This window comes from Geotrypetes seraphini, chromosome 7 (assembly GCF_902459505.1).
Source record: "Geotrypetes seraphini chromosome 7, aGeoSer1.1, whole genome shotgun sequence".
Lineage (NCBI taxonomy): Eukaryota > Metazoa > Chordata > Amphibia > Gymnophiona > Dermophiidae > Geotrypetes > Geotrypetes seraphini.
Genome location: NC_047090.1, coordinates 158,183,567 through 158,198,694, shown reverse-complemented (window position 1 = coordinate 158,198,694; position 15,128 = coordinate 158,183,567). Strand labels below are relative to the sequence as shown.

The 15,128-nt window shown below is 42.3% G+C and overlaps 1 protein-coding gene across 3 annotated transcripts in view; it reads left to right on the top strand.

Annotated features, from left to right (window-relative positions):
* The window catches only part of TRMT61A (tRNA methyltransferase 61A), a 60,338-nt gene that overhangs the window by 28,380 nt on the left and 16,830 nt on the right, over window positions 1-15,128 (top strand). For all 3 annotated transcript variants that reach the window (XM_033951601.1, XM_033951600.1, XM_033951602.1), the window contains exon 3: window positions 14,443-14,709. In XM_033951601.1, the coding sequence (XP_033807492.1) occupies window positions 14,443-14,709 (267 nt within the window). The remainder of the gene's footprint in view (window positions 1-14,442; window positions 14,710-15,128) is intronic.

The window sequence follows — 15,128 nt, the reverse complement described above, 5'->3', positions numbered from 1 at the left end:
GAGGGTGCGTTTCCTACTTTTTGTAAATTTTGGCTGCTTTTTGCTTCCCTTCCAACAATCACATCCTAGTCCTCCCAGTCCCTACTTACTTTTCAATTTTCACTGGGCCACAGTTGCATGTTCTGCTATTTGGAGCCCATTGGCTGAGACACACCACTGGGCTAAGTTTCACTTTTCACACTCTAGAGTCCAGTGGCTGAGAGACTGCTGGTTGGCGCCAAGAAAGTTTGTCACCTGGTCAAGACAGGATTTTTCCATTCCTGGACAAGTGTGCTTGAGCAATATAAACTGATGCAGATCTTTGTACAAATACCATGTTTCCCTGAAAATAAGACACTGTCTTATATTAATTTGAGGCTCAAAAAAGGCACTAGGTCTTATTTTCGGGGATGTCTTATATTTTTCATGTAATAATCATCTCTCCCTTCCTCTCCTCCACCCCAATTCTTCCTATTTCCTTTCTCTCCCCCACATGTGCAGCATCTTTCCTCCCCTCCCTTGTGCAGCAGAACCCTTGCAGCTTCTATCCCTCCCTTCCTCCCATCCCCCCACCACCGCGCTCCACCCATCCCCACTGACCCATCTCTCCCTCCCATCCGAACCGCGAAACAGGAATACCTTATAACAGCGTCGGCAGCAATTTACACAGGCTGCTTCAGGGCCTTCTATCTCCTGAGCGGTCCTCTGCCGCGTTGCTGATGACATCATCAGTGATGCGGCAGAGGAACACCCAGGAGATAGAAGGCCGCGAAGCAGCCTGTGTAGATTACTGCCGACGCTGTTATAAGGTATTCCTGTCTCATGGTTCGGATGGGAGGGCGAGATAGGTCAGCGGGGGTGGGGGGAGCGCTGCTGCTGCCGGCGACTAGGGTTTATTTTCGGGGGTAGGGCTTATATTAAGACCTACCCCAAAAATCATGCTAGAGCTTATTTTTGGGGTAGGTCTTATTTTCGGGGGAAACACGGTACTATCCCAGACAGGATATTTTAATTTGATAATTAAGCTTCAGTTTACAATTTATGTAGCTGGTGCAGAAGTATTCATTTCCAGGGGCCAATGCCTAGAGTGTTTGTTTCCACAGGGACTGATCAGAGTAGAACTCACAGATGGTGTTCACAAGTGTAACTGATTTGTGTAGCAAAGTAGGTGGTTTAGTACACCTTGCAATGAAAAGATCCTTCTATTGTATTTTAAGCTCACAATGGCTGAGTGGTTTAAAATGGCTGTTTTTAATTCAATTTTGTTCCCTATTAAGTATCAAGTTTGACATGTGCTAAAGACTCAGCTGCATATTCTTTGAGTACTTATACAAATAGGCTCACAGCTCACATCTAAATAAAATAGAGTATCTGGAAACTGGAACTATGGGTGAGGTGATTCAATTTATGGATGACACTAAACTGTTCAAAGTTGTTAAAATGCGAATTGTGAAAAACTGCAGGAAGATCTTAGGAAACTGGAAGACTGGGCGTCCAAATTCTGCAGTCTAGAATATTTTATTGTATTATATTACACTGTTTTTTTGTTATTCATTTTGTATTTTCCCTTTTTTGTTCTAATTTCCTATAATGATTTGTATTTCATCTCCCTTCTTTCCTTGTGTTTTTAAGTTTGTTTTCGTTATTTTATTTTTTTTTTTTAAATATTGTAAGTTAATATGTATTGTTCTGTTTGTATTATTCCCCAGAAATTGTAATTTTAATTTGTTCATCGCTTTGAAATTCGACAAAGCGATTAATCAAAACAATTATTAAACTTGAAATTTAAAGTGGACAAATGCAATGTGATGCACATTGGGAAGAATAATCCAAATCATAGTTATGGGATTCTAGGGTCAACCTTGAGGGTCAGCGCTTAGGAAAAAGTTCTGGGTGTCATCGTAGACAATATGCTGAAACCTTCCGCCCAATGTGCGGCATTGGCCAAAAAAGCAAACAAGATGCTAGGAATTATTATTTTTTAAATGGTAAACAAAAATAAGAATGTTATCCTTTGTATTACTCAATGGTGCGACCTCACCTTGAGTATTGCATTCAGATCTGGTCTCCATATCTCAAAAAAAGATATAGTGGCACTAGAAAAGGTTCACAATCCATATCTGTGATCCAAGACTTTCAATGAGTGATGTTTAACAATTACAGGAAATCAATTTGTTTTTCATTTTTAAAATTGATTTCCTGTAATTGTTAAACATCACTCATTGAAAGTCTTGGATCATAGATATGGATTGTGGACTAGTGATTGCTTAAATTTGAAATGGGAAGTATATTTTATATTTCTCCCTTCTTTTTCCTTTTGTTTAATTTGGTTTAATGTATAAAATCATTTTCTTTATTAAGCTATCTTTCTGTACAAGATGTATATGCTTGTTAATATTATTTAAATTTGATAAATAATAAAAGAAAAAAGGAAAAGGTTCAAAGACGGGTGACCAAGATGATAAAGGGGATGGAATTCCACTCATATGAGGAAAGACTAAAGAGGTTAGGGCTCTTCAGCTTGGAAAAGAGACAGCTGAGGGGAGATGTGATTGAAGTCTACAAAATCCTGAGTGCTGTAGAACAGGTACAAGTGGATCTATTCTTTTTACTGCATCAAGATTTACAAAGACTAGGGAACACTCGATAGTTACAGAGTAATACTTTTAATAGGAGGAATTATTTTTTCACTCAGAGAATAATTAAGCTCTGGAACACATTACCAGAGGATGTGGTAAGAGTGGTTAATGTAGCTAGTTTTTTTTTAAAAAAAAGGTTTGGACAAGTTCCTAGAGGAAAAGTCCATAGTCTGCTGTTGAGACAGATATGGGGGAAGCCACTGCTTGCCCTGGATTGCAGCTACTATTTGTGTTTTTGCCAAGTACTTGTGACTTAGATTGGCCTCCATGGAGATGGGATACTGGACTAGATGGACCATTGGTCTGACCTGGTAAGGCTATTATGTTCTTATCTTTATGCAGCCTTAGTTGATAACTTTGGACATAAGCAGTGACTCAAGGTCATTTGAATATTATCTGAGAAGACATCATGAATGCAGTGATTCTCTTAGTGTATGACAGCTGTATTCCCTGTATAATAAGGACACATTGTGAAGCTGCAAGATACACTGGCATTCTTGGTGTCAAATGCTGTTGCTGTGTAATGATATTGTGATCCTCCTTCACCACATTGCTGAAGCAATATTTTTTTTGTCTGATTTAATAGAATATCTTCTCTAAGCATGCCCTCTGAGCTCACATTTTTATTCCGTGGGGGGCATATGTAATAGGCTGTACTTGGTTCTCCTGATTGTGGTGTGATCTTTTCTTCCCTAGATACTGTAAGAGTGGAAAATCTGGGAACTTATTGACATGTCAATATGAGTCACTACTGACAGTCTCTGAACAGCAGAAAGCAAAGAGGATTTCATGCAACTTATGGTATTAGTGCAGTGAATGGCTATCAGTTTTAATGCATGATATTCCATTAAAACTCAACACTTTCATTTTGTGTTGTAATAGAATGCACAATTTATTTATTTGATTAACAGATTTTATATACAGTTGTTTCTGGGCTAGCCAGTCAAAATGGTATACAAGCATCAGCCAGTATTAAAATACCTTGGACAGGAAAATAACAAGCTTTTTACAAAAACACAAGTAACAATAACAAGTTAGGGTAAGCAAACGTAAAACTAGGGTCCCTTTTACATAGCCATGGTAGTGATTCTGCTGAGGCATATGCATCAAAGCCCTTAGGAATTGAATGTGCTTTGGTGCATTTGCTGTGGTGGCTTTTTAAAAAGGGTCTTAAGTTTTTAAGCCCTTCTTAGATTGGTTTCTAACCGAAGGTATAATGGAAGGGAATTCTATTTTTTTTAAAATATATAAAGAATTTTAATTATTCAATCACATTAAAACAGTGGTCTCAAACTCAAACCCTTTGCAGGGCCACATTTTGGATTTGTAGGTACTTGGAGGGCCTCAGAAAAAAATAGTTAATGTCTTATTACAATTTTGCATGAGGTAAAAACTCTTTATAGTTTATAAATCTTTCCTTTTGGCTGTCTTAATAATAATATTGTAATTTATAGCAAACAGAGATATGATCAAGAAACTGTTTTATTTAACTTTTGTGATTATGATAAACATACCGAAGGCCTCAAAATAGTACCTGGCGGGCCTTGAGTTTGAGACCACTGGATTAAAACAATGCAATTCCATAAATAAGAAAATGAATGTTTACAGGAACTATCACAATAAGGGAAAATAAGCATAAATGTCTGCTATTTGAGATAATAGGACCAAGATATGGGGAAAAAACAACAAAGAAAAGTTATCCCCTCCCCCCTCTGTTTTACAAAACCACGCAAGAGGTTTTCAGCGCCAGCCGGTGCAATGAATGCTCTGCGCTGATCCTATGGTCATAGAGTTCCTAAGAGCATCGGAGCATTGCAGAGCATTCAGTGCGCCAGCTGGTCCTAAAATCCTCTTGCGTGGTTTTGTAAAAGGGGGGAGGGGTTTATTAGTAGAAAACCAAAAATGGAGAAAGTGACAGTCAGCTCATACAGTGTAGCTTAACTTTATGGAATTATGTTACTGCTCTGGACTCTTCTTTTGAAACTAGAAAATAATTTAGGGCCCCTTTACAAAGCTGCAGTAGCAATTCAGTTCCTATGGGCTGCGTTGTATTTGCCTTGACAGGACTCGCTACCCCAGCTTTGTAAAAGGGGCCCTTAGACTCACCAAGGACATAAGATTTACCTTCATAGGAAATGCAGTAAAACCTTGCTTTGCGAGCATAATTTGTTCCAAAACCATGCTTGTAATCCAAAATACTCGTATATCAAAGCGAATTTCCCCATAAGAAATAATGGAAACTCAGACGATTCGTTCCACAACCCAAAAACTTTAATACAAAATACTATACGTGCTTGTATTGCAAGACCTCGCTGATTTAGAACTGTCACTACGCTCCCGCAGCGTCAGAGAGAAGAACCATCAGCTCAGTTGTGATGATGTGATGCATGTATATTGTATGTACTCGTATTGAAAGACCTTGCTCGTTTAGAACAGTCACTACACTCTTGCAGCGTTAGAGAGAGACGAACCATTGGCTCATTTCTGATGTGATGTGTGTATACTATATGTACTTGTATTGCAAGACATTGCTTGTTTATCAAGTTAAAATTTAATCAAATGTTTTGCTTGTCTTGCAAAACACTTGTAAACCAAATTACTTGCAATCCAAGGTTTTACTGCACAACATAAACAAGGAAAACTGTTTTTATAAAATCCGACTGATTAGATCTCTTTCTAGCTTTGACATGCAGCTCCTGATTGGTGGGGCCCGACTTTAGTACAGGAAGAAGCGGTCAGAGCATACCGCGAGTGATTTCCTTAACTCACTGGCATTCCGGCTGCCCTCTCCTGTCTCCCCTGCTAAAACACGTATTCATGGTTTTTCAACATTCGCGGAGATTCCTGGAACGGAACCCCCGTGAATATCGGGGGAGTACTGTATTTCACCCTCTATCCTCTTGTTTTCAGTTTGTGAGTAGGTCTTGTTTTGTGTTTTGGTTCTCGTTATTTATTTTAATTTTGATCCCCTCAATTTAATTGTATTATATGTCGTCTAGAATGTTACTAGGCGAGTAATCAAATTTTTAATAAACCTTGAACCTTGTAATTCTATAGAGTTGGGGCAAGAAAACAGAATGCAGAAGCCCATATAGAGTTATGTAGAAGAACTAAACTGTTTTGATGTAATGATCTTAAGAGTTCTTGGTGGGCAATAGAATGCAAGTAGGTTAGCCAAATGTTCAGGTTGGCTAGAGTGAAAGCTTTATAGACTATTACCAACTGTTTGAACTTCATGTGAAACATGGAAGGGAGCCAGTGTGCTTCTTTTAGAAGAGATTTAACTCTATCATATCTGTTAGTACCCATGATAACCTGGGCAAATTTTAGATACATTACATTAGTGATTTCTATTCCGCCGTTACCTTACGGTTCAAGGCGGATTACACAAGAATTGTCATGATGTTAGACTGAGGTATTTTTGAAATATACTTTAGAAGGCCATGTAATCAAGTACACTTCTCCCTCTGTATTCACGGTTTCAGCAATCGCGGTTTCGATTATTCACGTTTTTAGCTTGCTGGCTCCTTTCCCCCAAATTACATCAGCTTGCATAGAGAAATCACTGATTCCAAGCGTTTACAGAGAAAATCGCTGATTCCCTGCACTTTCTTCAACGTGTTTTGCCTCTCCTTCAGGAACAAGCTGGGTGTTCCACCTTGTTATTTGTGGTTTCACCATATTCACAATGGTTTTTAATAGAAAACATCGAATAATATATGAAAAGGTTATTCGCAGTTTTTCTGTATTTGTGGTTCTGTTAATCCCCTATCACAGCGAATACGGAGGGAGAAGTGTATACTTAATACCAATGCGTGCACAGGTTTATGTAACAAAGGTTTTTCCAGATACAATCTAATCAAATGTAAAGCTCCAAAGTAACTGTGGCTTACTGTAGCAATATGCTATGCGTTTCAAAGGCTAACTGGGAATCCAACAAAACCAAACAGGTGATGACAAGCGCAAACTGCAATGAAAATCTTCCATAGAATCTATTGTACTAAAGACTGAAAGCTATCAAAAAGGAGAGAAAGAGAGACCCCAGTTACCTCAAAGGGCTTAACAGACCTTAATGAAAGACACTAAAAAAAGGTCTTACTTTAAAGAATCATTATGTAATCATTAGTCTAAAAAAAACAACCCACTCTCCAGTAATCATGTGGTAAACAATGCAGTGTAAAAGTAACTTTAGGTGCTATAAATAAAAAAACTTTGATTGCCAAATTGCAGAGCTTACAGAGCCAAATAATTAAGGAAGAGCACTTAAACTTCCTGACGGGGGTCTGCCTCCGTTTCATCAACATGAATTAGCTTGGTCAGGGGAATAGTTGTAGCTTCAATCGGCCTACTGGATTCTTAATTACTCAGGAATTATGCTATCTATTAAAGTGCCATATGTGGAACCCAATGATAACATATGTCTGGAAAAATTGGGTAATACAGTCCATTCTCGTTATTTGCAGCAGTTTGGTTCCTGAAAATGTTTGTGAACCGCAAAATCACAAATCTGTATACTTTGTAGGAAAGGCCGGAGAGGGGAGATATGATAGAGACGTTTAAATACCTACGTAATGTAAATGTGCATGAGTCGAGTCTCTTTCATTTGAAAGGAAACTCTGCAATGAGAGGGCATAGGATGAAGTTAAGAGGTGAGAGGCTCCGGAGTTATCTGAAGAAATACTTTTTTACAGAAAGGGTGGTAGATGCTTGGAACAGTCTCCCGTAAGAGGTGGTGGAAACAGACTGTGTCTGAATTCAAGAGGGCCTGGGATAGGCACTTGGGATCTCTCAGAGAGAGAGAGAGACCATGGTTACTGTGGATGGGCAGACTAGATGGGCCATTTGGCCTTTATCTGCCGTCATGTTTCTATGTTTCTAAATAACAAAACATTGAGTCTATGGGAAAATAGAGGTTACATAGAAACATAGAAAATGACGGCAGAAAAGGGCCACGGCCCATCTAGTCTGCCTACTAATGACCCACCCCCTAACTACCTCCATGAAGAGATCCCACATGCCAATCCCATCTTTTCTTAAAATCTGGCACGCTGCTGGCCTCAATTACCTGTTGTGGAAGATTATTCCAACGATCAACCACCCTTTCAGTGAAGAAATATTTTCTGGAGTCGCCATGAAATTTCCCACCCCTGATTTTCAACGGATGCCCTCTTGTTGCCGTGGGTCCTTTAAGAAAAAAGAGATCTTCTTCCACCTCGATACGGCTCATACACGTTGCGCCTCAAAACCATAGAAAGTCAACAGTGGACTCTAGTGGAAAACTAGGGTTAAATTTCTGCATGGGACAGCAATTGAAGTACCTGTAATTCACTCTCCAGATGCTTGGAGGCCACATCTGGAAGCAAAGTCTGATCATGAGGTGAAAGTGAAAGCAAAAACCTGTGGGATTTGCTTTTTTTTTTTTTTTTTTAAAGTGCTGGTCCACGAAAATGTGAACAAAGTGGTGTGAATGGGGAATATTAGTTGCAATTGATGCAACTGCAGATAGGTGAAATCATGAATCATGGACACCTGGAATACACTTCCAGAGGGCATAATAGGGCAGAATGGGGTTCAAGAAAGAATTGGACAATTTCCTGCTGGAAAAGAGGATAGAGGGGTATAGATAGAGCAAGGGTAGGGAACTCCGGTCCTTGAGAGCGGTATTCCAGTTGGGTTTTCAGGATTTCCCCAATGACTATGCATGAGATCTATTTGCATGCACTGCTTTCAATGCATAGTCATTGGGGAAATCCTGAAAACCCAACTGGAATACCCCTGAAATAGAGGATTACTGCACAGGTCTTGGACCTGTTGGGCCGCCGCGTGAGCGGACTGCTGGGCACGATGGACCTCAGGTCTGACCCAGCGGAGGCATTGCTTATGTTCTTATGTATGAATGAGTGAATAACAAGAGCAGACTGTACAGGGAATCAGTAAGAAATCTGTTGTCCAAATAGCTTTGGACTTCTAAGAATTAAACTTTAAACAATGATCAAAGCAATTTACTAAAACAGCATTTAGTCTAGATAGATCTGGATTCTTGGATTAACAGAAGTAATCAGTTGAATGTCATCAGCAAAAAAAAAAAAAAAAAAAGGGCTAACATATTGGCCCTGATTCTCCAAAAGTGCGTCCCGATTTTAGGCAGCTGTAGGCGTCCTACAGCTGTCTAATCAGCCAATCGGGATGCATGTTTAAAAAAAAAAAAAAATGCTCCCCAGGCAGGCCGCCTATATTGAAGGTTAGGCCCGCAAGACACCGAGGCCCTGATTCTGTATAGGATGCCCGGGAGAGGCGTCCTATTCAAAATCGGCCTATACTAAACCCCGATTCTGTAACCGGCGTCCATGGTACAGACGCCGGTTAGAGAATCGGGTTAAATTAGACGTGGCCGCTATACTTATGGCAGCAAGAGATCTCCCTGCTGCAATATGTATAGCAGCCGCAGTTGCGGCCGCCTGTCCCATCACCGACAGGAGGATGCCTAACTCCTCCTGTCGGAACCCCGGACCCCCCTCCTCAAACTCGTAATCGCCGACAGGAGGATGCCCAACTCCTCCTGTCGGAACCCTGGAACCCCCTCCCCCCCAAACTCGTAATCGCCGACAGGAGGATGCCCAACTCCTCCTGCCGGAAAGCCCAACGACCCTCCGCCCCAACTAATCTCCCTCCCCAACTAACCTTTCAATGTTGGTCGGCTGGACGGGTCTTGCTGCCGTCCAGCCGACGGGCCCGCCTCGTGGAAATGAGACGGGCCCGCCCCTTCCCGGCCCATCCCCGCTAAATCTAAGGCCTGATTGGCCCAGGCTGTAGAAGCATGGACCAATCAGGCCTTAGGCATAGCGGGTCCGCCCTTCCCCACTAATCCTAAGGCCTGATTGGCCAAGGTGCCTAGCCTGGGCCAATCAGGTTTTAGGATTAGTGGGGATGGGCGGACCCGCTATGCCTAAGGCCTGATTGGTCCAGGCTTCTACAGCCTGGGCCAATCAGGCCTTAGATTTAGCGGGGATGGGCCGGGAAGGGGTGGGCCCGTCTCATTTCCACGAGGCGGGCCCGTCGGCTGGACGGCAGCAAGAACCGTCCAGCCGACCAACATTGAGAAAGGTTAGTTGGGGGAGGGAGATTAGTTGGGGCGGGGGTCGTTGGGCTTTCCGGCAGGAGGAGTTGGGCATCCTCCTGTTGGCGATTACGAGTTTGGGGGGGGAGGGGGTTCCGAGGTTCCGACAGGAAGAGTTGGGCATCCTCCTGTCGGCGATTACGAGTTTGGGGGGGGGGGAAGGGGGGTCCGGGGTTCCGACAGGAGGAGTTAGGCATCCTCATGTCGGTGATGGGACAGGCGGCCGCTATACTTTATTGCAGCAGGGAGATCTCTTGCTGCGATCAGTACAGCGGCCGCGTCTACTTACAATGTAGACCAGCATTTTGCTGGCCTACATTTTAAGAGTCTCTTCCTCTACTAGGGAGACGCGTAGGGCCGCCTAAGTTCGCCTAAGGCCTGTAGGCGAGCTTAGGCATCTTGCGGGTCTCCCTAGGCTCCTGGAGGCGCCTTCAGGCCTGCCTGGGGAGCATTTTTTTTAAAAAACGTGCATCCCGATTGGCTGATTAGACAGCTGTAGGACGCCTACAGCTACCTAAAATCGGGACGCACTTTTGGAGAATCAGGGCCATTGTATCTAACTCCTGAGTCAATAACACCAATGGACTCGGAAACAAATTAAATAGTAAGAAATCTTTCTGTCAAAAATAAATGAAACTATTTTGAGACCATTCCTATTAATCCGATGTCCCTAAATGAAACAGCATGTATTATTACGAAAATGATTTACTTGGACTTAGTTCCACCTGGGCACATTGAGCAACAAGTGTTCTCCAACATGTTAGAATAGCTGCAACAGTTTCCATCTCTTCTTAGTTGATACCGAGGTACAGAAGATCATCTTTGAATTTACTGCACCAGCTTTTTCTTGGTTCTCTTTCTCCTCATACCTATTTATGTCCACTGCATTGTGATTTAAGAACGTAAGAATAGCCATACTGGGTCAGACCAGTAGTCCTCTAGCCCCGGTATCTTGTTTCCAGCAGTGGCCAATCCAGGTCACAAGTGCCTAGCAGAAACCCAGATTAGAAGCAACATTCTGTGTTACCAATCCCAGGGCAAGCAGTGACTTTCCCCATGTTTGTCTCAATAGCAGACTAGGAACTTGGGGAGAGTGTGACGCAGTGGTTAAAGCTATTGCTTCAGCAAGCTGAGGTTGTAGGTTCAAACCCACGCTGCTCCTTGTGACCCTGGGCAAATCACTTAATCCCCCCATTGCCCCAGGTACATTAGATAGATTGTGAGCCCACCGGGACAGACAAGGAAAAATGCTTGAGTACCTGAATAAACTCATGTGAACCGTTCTGAGCTCTCCTGGGAGGATGGTATAGAAAATGGAATAAATAGATAAATAAATAACTTGTCCAAACCTTTTTAAACCCAGATATGCTCACCGCTGTTACCACATCCTCTGGCAATAAGTTCCAGAGCTTATTTATTTCTTCAGACAATCGGGAGCACGCTGCAGAGCAAAGTGGTATGAGTTTTATCGGACAACGCAAAAGCAGTAGCCTATGTCAGTCACCGGGGGGGGGGGGGAGAGGGGGAGGCTCCAAGAGTGCTCTCTGCACTTGAAATCCCAGATGCTGTTTCAATGGGCAGAGACCCATCTTCTAGTGCTCTCGGCGGTACATGTGGTAGGAGTAAACATTGTCAAGCAGATTTCCTCATCCGGAAGATCCTCAATCCCAGAGAGTGGTCACTGTCTCAGGAAGTCTTCACCTGTGTTGTGAATTGGTGGGAGCGCCTGACATCCGATCTAGAAGGCGGTTCGGTTCTACAGTCAAAGGTACAAGTCAAGAAGCGAAGGCCTGGATGCTCTGGTGCAACACTATCTGTTATGCCTATGGCCAGGGGGGTAACTGAAATCTCACATTCTGACCTCCTTGACCTAAGTGTTGCCCAAACAACATCAGAGGGACTGGCCAGGGGAGTAACTGAAACTCAGCATACTACTGACATGTATCCACAAGTCTGCTTATCTGATCAGGGTGTTGCCAAGACAACATCAAAAGGACAGTAAAGACCAGATGGGCAGCTGATTTCACACCTCCTTGACCTGAATGTTGTCCAAACAACATCAAAGGTTTCTGCAACAAGTATCTGCTATCTTGACCTTTTTGACCTGGGGGTTGCCCAAACAGCATCAAAAGGACAGTAAAACCAAACAACATCAAAGGGCTCTGCAACACCTCCTTGTTAACATCAAAAGGACAGTAAAGCCAGGACCGGGTGTGCCTGAATCGTAATAGCATGACCAGCTGTTTTAACTCAGCAATTTTCATCCTATATAAGACCAGAATTCTGCCCCTAACATTAGAATCCATTTTCGTTGCAACCAAGGGACAGCCCGTGTCCACCTACCTATCAATTGCAGAGATTCCCAATTGTGAAGGAGGTCGTCTGGTATTACGGTGATGTTTTTTATTCTTATATTCATATTTATATATATATATAATAAAGGGTTATTGTTTATGCTTTTATATTGTCTGTGTGCTTTTCTGAGTGTCACTGATCATCCCATTTGACAGAAATAAGTGGCGGATCACTAGCCAAAGGCAGGTTTTCTTTATGCCTTCCCTCTGGGGCCTGTGACAGGCCAACTTCTGCATGAGATCATAGTGCACCAGGGGCCGGTGATTCTAGTAGCACCAGACTGGTTGAGGCAATCATGGTATGCAGACCTAGTCCGGTTGCAAAGGAATCAAAGTCTCAAACTTCTCTGCCCTCCCAAGCTGCACACAGGGACCAATTGCCTTGCAGGATCCAGAACATTTTGTTCTTACCGCATGGCTCTTGAGCGCATAAAGGCTATTCAGATGAAGTGGTGTCCATCTTTCTAAGATGCAGGAAGAAAGCGACTATAGCAGCATTCCTGCCTGCAGGAAAGTCGGTTGGCTCCCTGAAAGATCAGATTGCGGGGCTTTCCTGTTTTGGGTCTAGGGTTAATAAGAGCACCGTAACTACACATCCAGGTTTTTGAAGGGTGCGTCATGACTGCCTTCTGGTGCATCAGCCTTTTTCCAACATGGAATCTTAATCTGGTCCTCTGGGCGCTAGCGAGTGTGCCCTATGAACCTTTGGAATATGCTTCCTTGAGAGACCTCATCATCAGACAGTGTTTCTGGTGGCAATCATCTACACCCAAAGAGGTCAAAACTTCAGGTTTTGTCCTGCAGAGATCCATTTCTCAGGATTTCAAATTTCTGGCTGATAGTGGTTTCCACATCAACCAAGAAGTACGCTTGCTTGCCTTCACACCCTCAGGATCGAGAAAGAGAGTGATCAAGTGTTGAAATTATTGGATGGGTGCAGATTCTTGGCTGCTCTCTTTAGAGATCATGAACAAATTTAGATTGTTTGATCATCTGTTCATACTGGATGGGGGTGCCCGTTAAGGTCAACCAACTTCGAGCGAGACCATTTCAAGATGTATCCATATGGCCTTCAGTCTATATCAGAAGTGGAAAATGTCCACTTATATCCATTTAAGGCACCCTCTACTAGCAGTGTTGCTTCCTTGTGAGCGGAATATTTGGTGGTGTTCCCAGAAGAAATCTGTAGAATGGCTACTTGGTCTTCTTTCCATATGTTCACAAAGTTCTCCATATGTTCATAAAGTTTTACAGCATGGACGTGGCGGCCAAACAGGACTTCACATTCAGATCTTCAGTTGTGACAGCAGGCTCATCTGTCCCATCCTAAACTCAAGGGACTGCAAGAATGGAGTATCTGTTGCACTAGAAGGAAAGATTAGGTTATTACCTCGTTAATCTTCTTTCTATATTCCACATTTCTACATTCCTGAAGCCCGCCCTGTCAGATGTTCAGTTGCCTGCTTACTGCCTCAAAGGTGCCGGGGAATCCGGACATCACATTTCTTTCCTTTGTCCAGCTTTGACAAGAATGGAGGATATGACTGCCAAGTTGAAGTAACTAGGGTGTGTGTGTGTATGTATGTATGTATGTGTGTGTATATAAAATCTCCCACAATCTTAATGCAGGTGGCTCAAATTGGAGACTTATTTGTTCTTTTCACCTTGTTATATATTGCAAATGGTTGTTTTGTATAGCTGTTATATATTTAATGATATATTTAATATCTTGAATGATATGTTTAATGATCAGCGCAAACATATTTCTTGGTGAGTGTCCATGTACCCCTCCCTCTTCTTTTTCCTCTCCAGTACTGACCATCTGCTTTGATACGAACTGAGCAACTGGAGGACAGCCCAGGAGGATGGGTGGTGGAGCAAAAGAATGCAAATGAAGCTGCCTACAAGAATTCTTGCAAGAAATGGTTGACTATCCACAGGTTCAGGAATGGAGTGTCTATCTACTTGAAAGAAGATTAATGAGGTAGTAACCTAATCTTTCTATAGTGTCTCAAAGGCAATAAATGAAGGGATCAAGAACATAGAAACTTATACTAATTCTTGTCTAAAACTTCTTGTGAATAAGCTAACATTGGGGGGGGAGGTTCTTTATTTGTGAAGCTTACAAATAAAACCTGTATTCTGCTTGGATAAAAAAAAGTCTCTGTAGTTTTGTAAATCCTATTTTATGCAGTTGCATGAGCTTCATAAGCTCTGTTTACATTAGAACATGATGGATTTTTTTTGTTGTAGTAACTATTTTTTGCTTATGGAAAAAAGATGACTGCCTAAAAGAGCCAGATGCCTTCAACAGATGATTAATTATTCAATGAATGTGCGTTTTGTTGCTTAGGTACTGGAAGTGGCTCCCTTTCTCATGCCATCATAAGGACTATTGCACCAACAGGGCATCTTTACACAGTCGAGTTTCATCAGCAGAGGGCGGAAAAAGCAATGGAGGAGTTCAAAGAGCACAAAGTGGATCACCTTGTTAGTGTGAAAAGCCAGGATGTGTGTAAGAGTGGTTTTGGTGTCGTCAATATTGCGGATGCTGTGTTTTTAGACATTCCATCACCCTGGGAAGCTATTGGATATGCTAAATCAGCCCTAAAAATGCAAGGTAATGTTGGGTTTTTCTAGACTGTTTATTTCTTAATATTGTTAAACAAAGACTTGCTAGGAAACAACTCATTTCTTGGCCCATTGCTTTAGCTGTTGATGATTAAACAAATGACTGCATTGATATATGGATTCATAGAGAAGAGATGTTATATCTCCCCCCCAAGTGTTCACTATCAGATGACTAGGAAAGAGGGAAGGGGTAAAATGCGGATCTTATGGATCTTGTGGATCTAAAACTGCATGTCCTTAAAAATCTGAGGTCCGTGCATTGACAAGTTCACCTTTTAGCTTATTCCACCGCTTTCCCTGCATGCTCAGCTCAGGCCCCAGGCTCTGCCTTCCCTAATGGCTAAGGAGGGAGGAGGCCCACCATGGCTTTTGCTAATTAGCCTGATCAGCCCTTCCTCCAGATCTCCC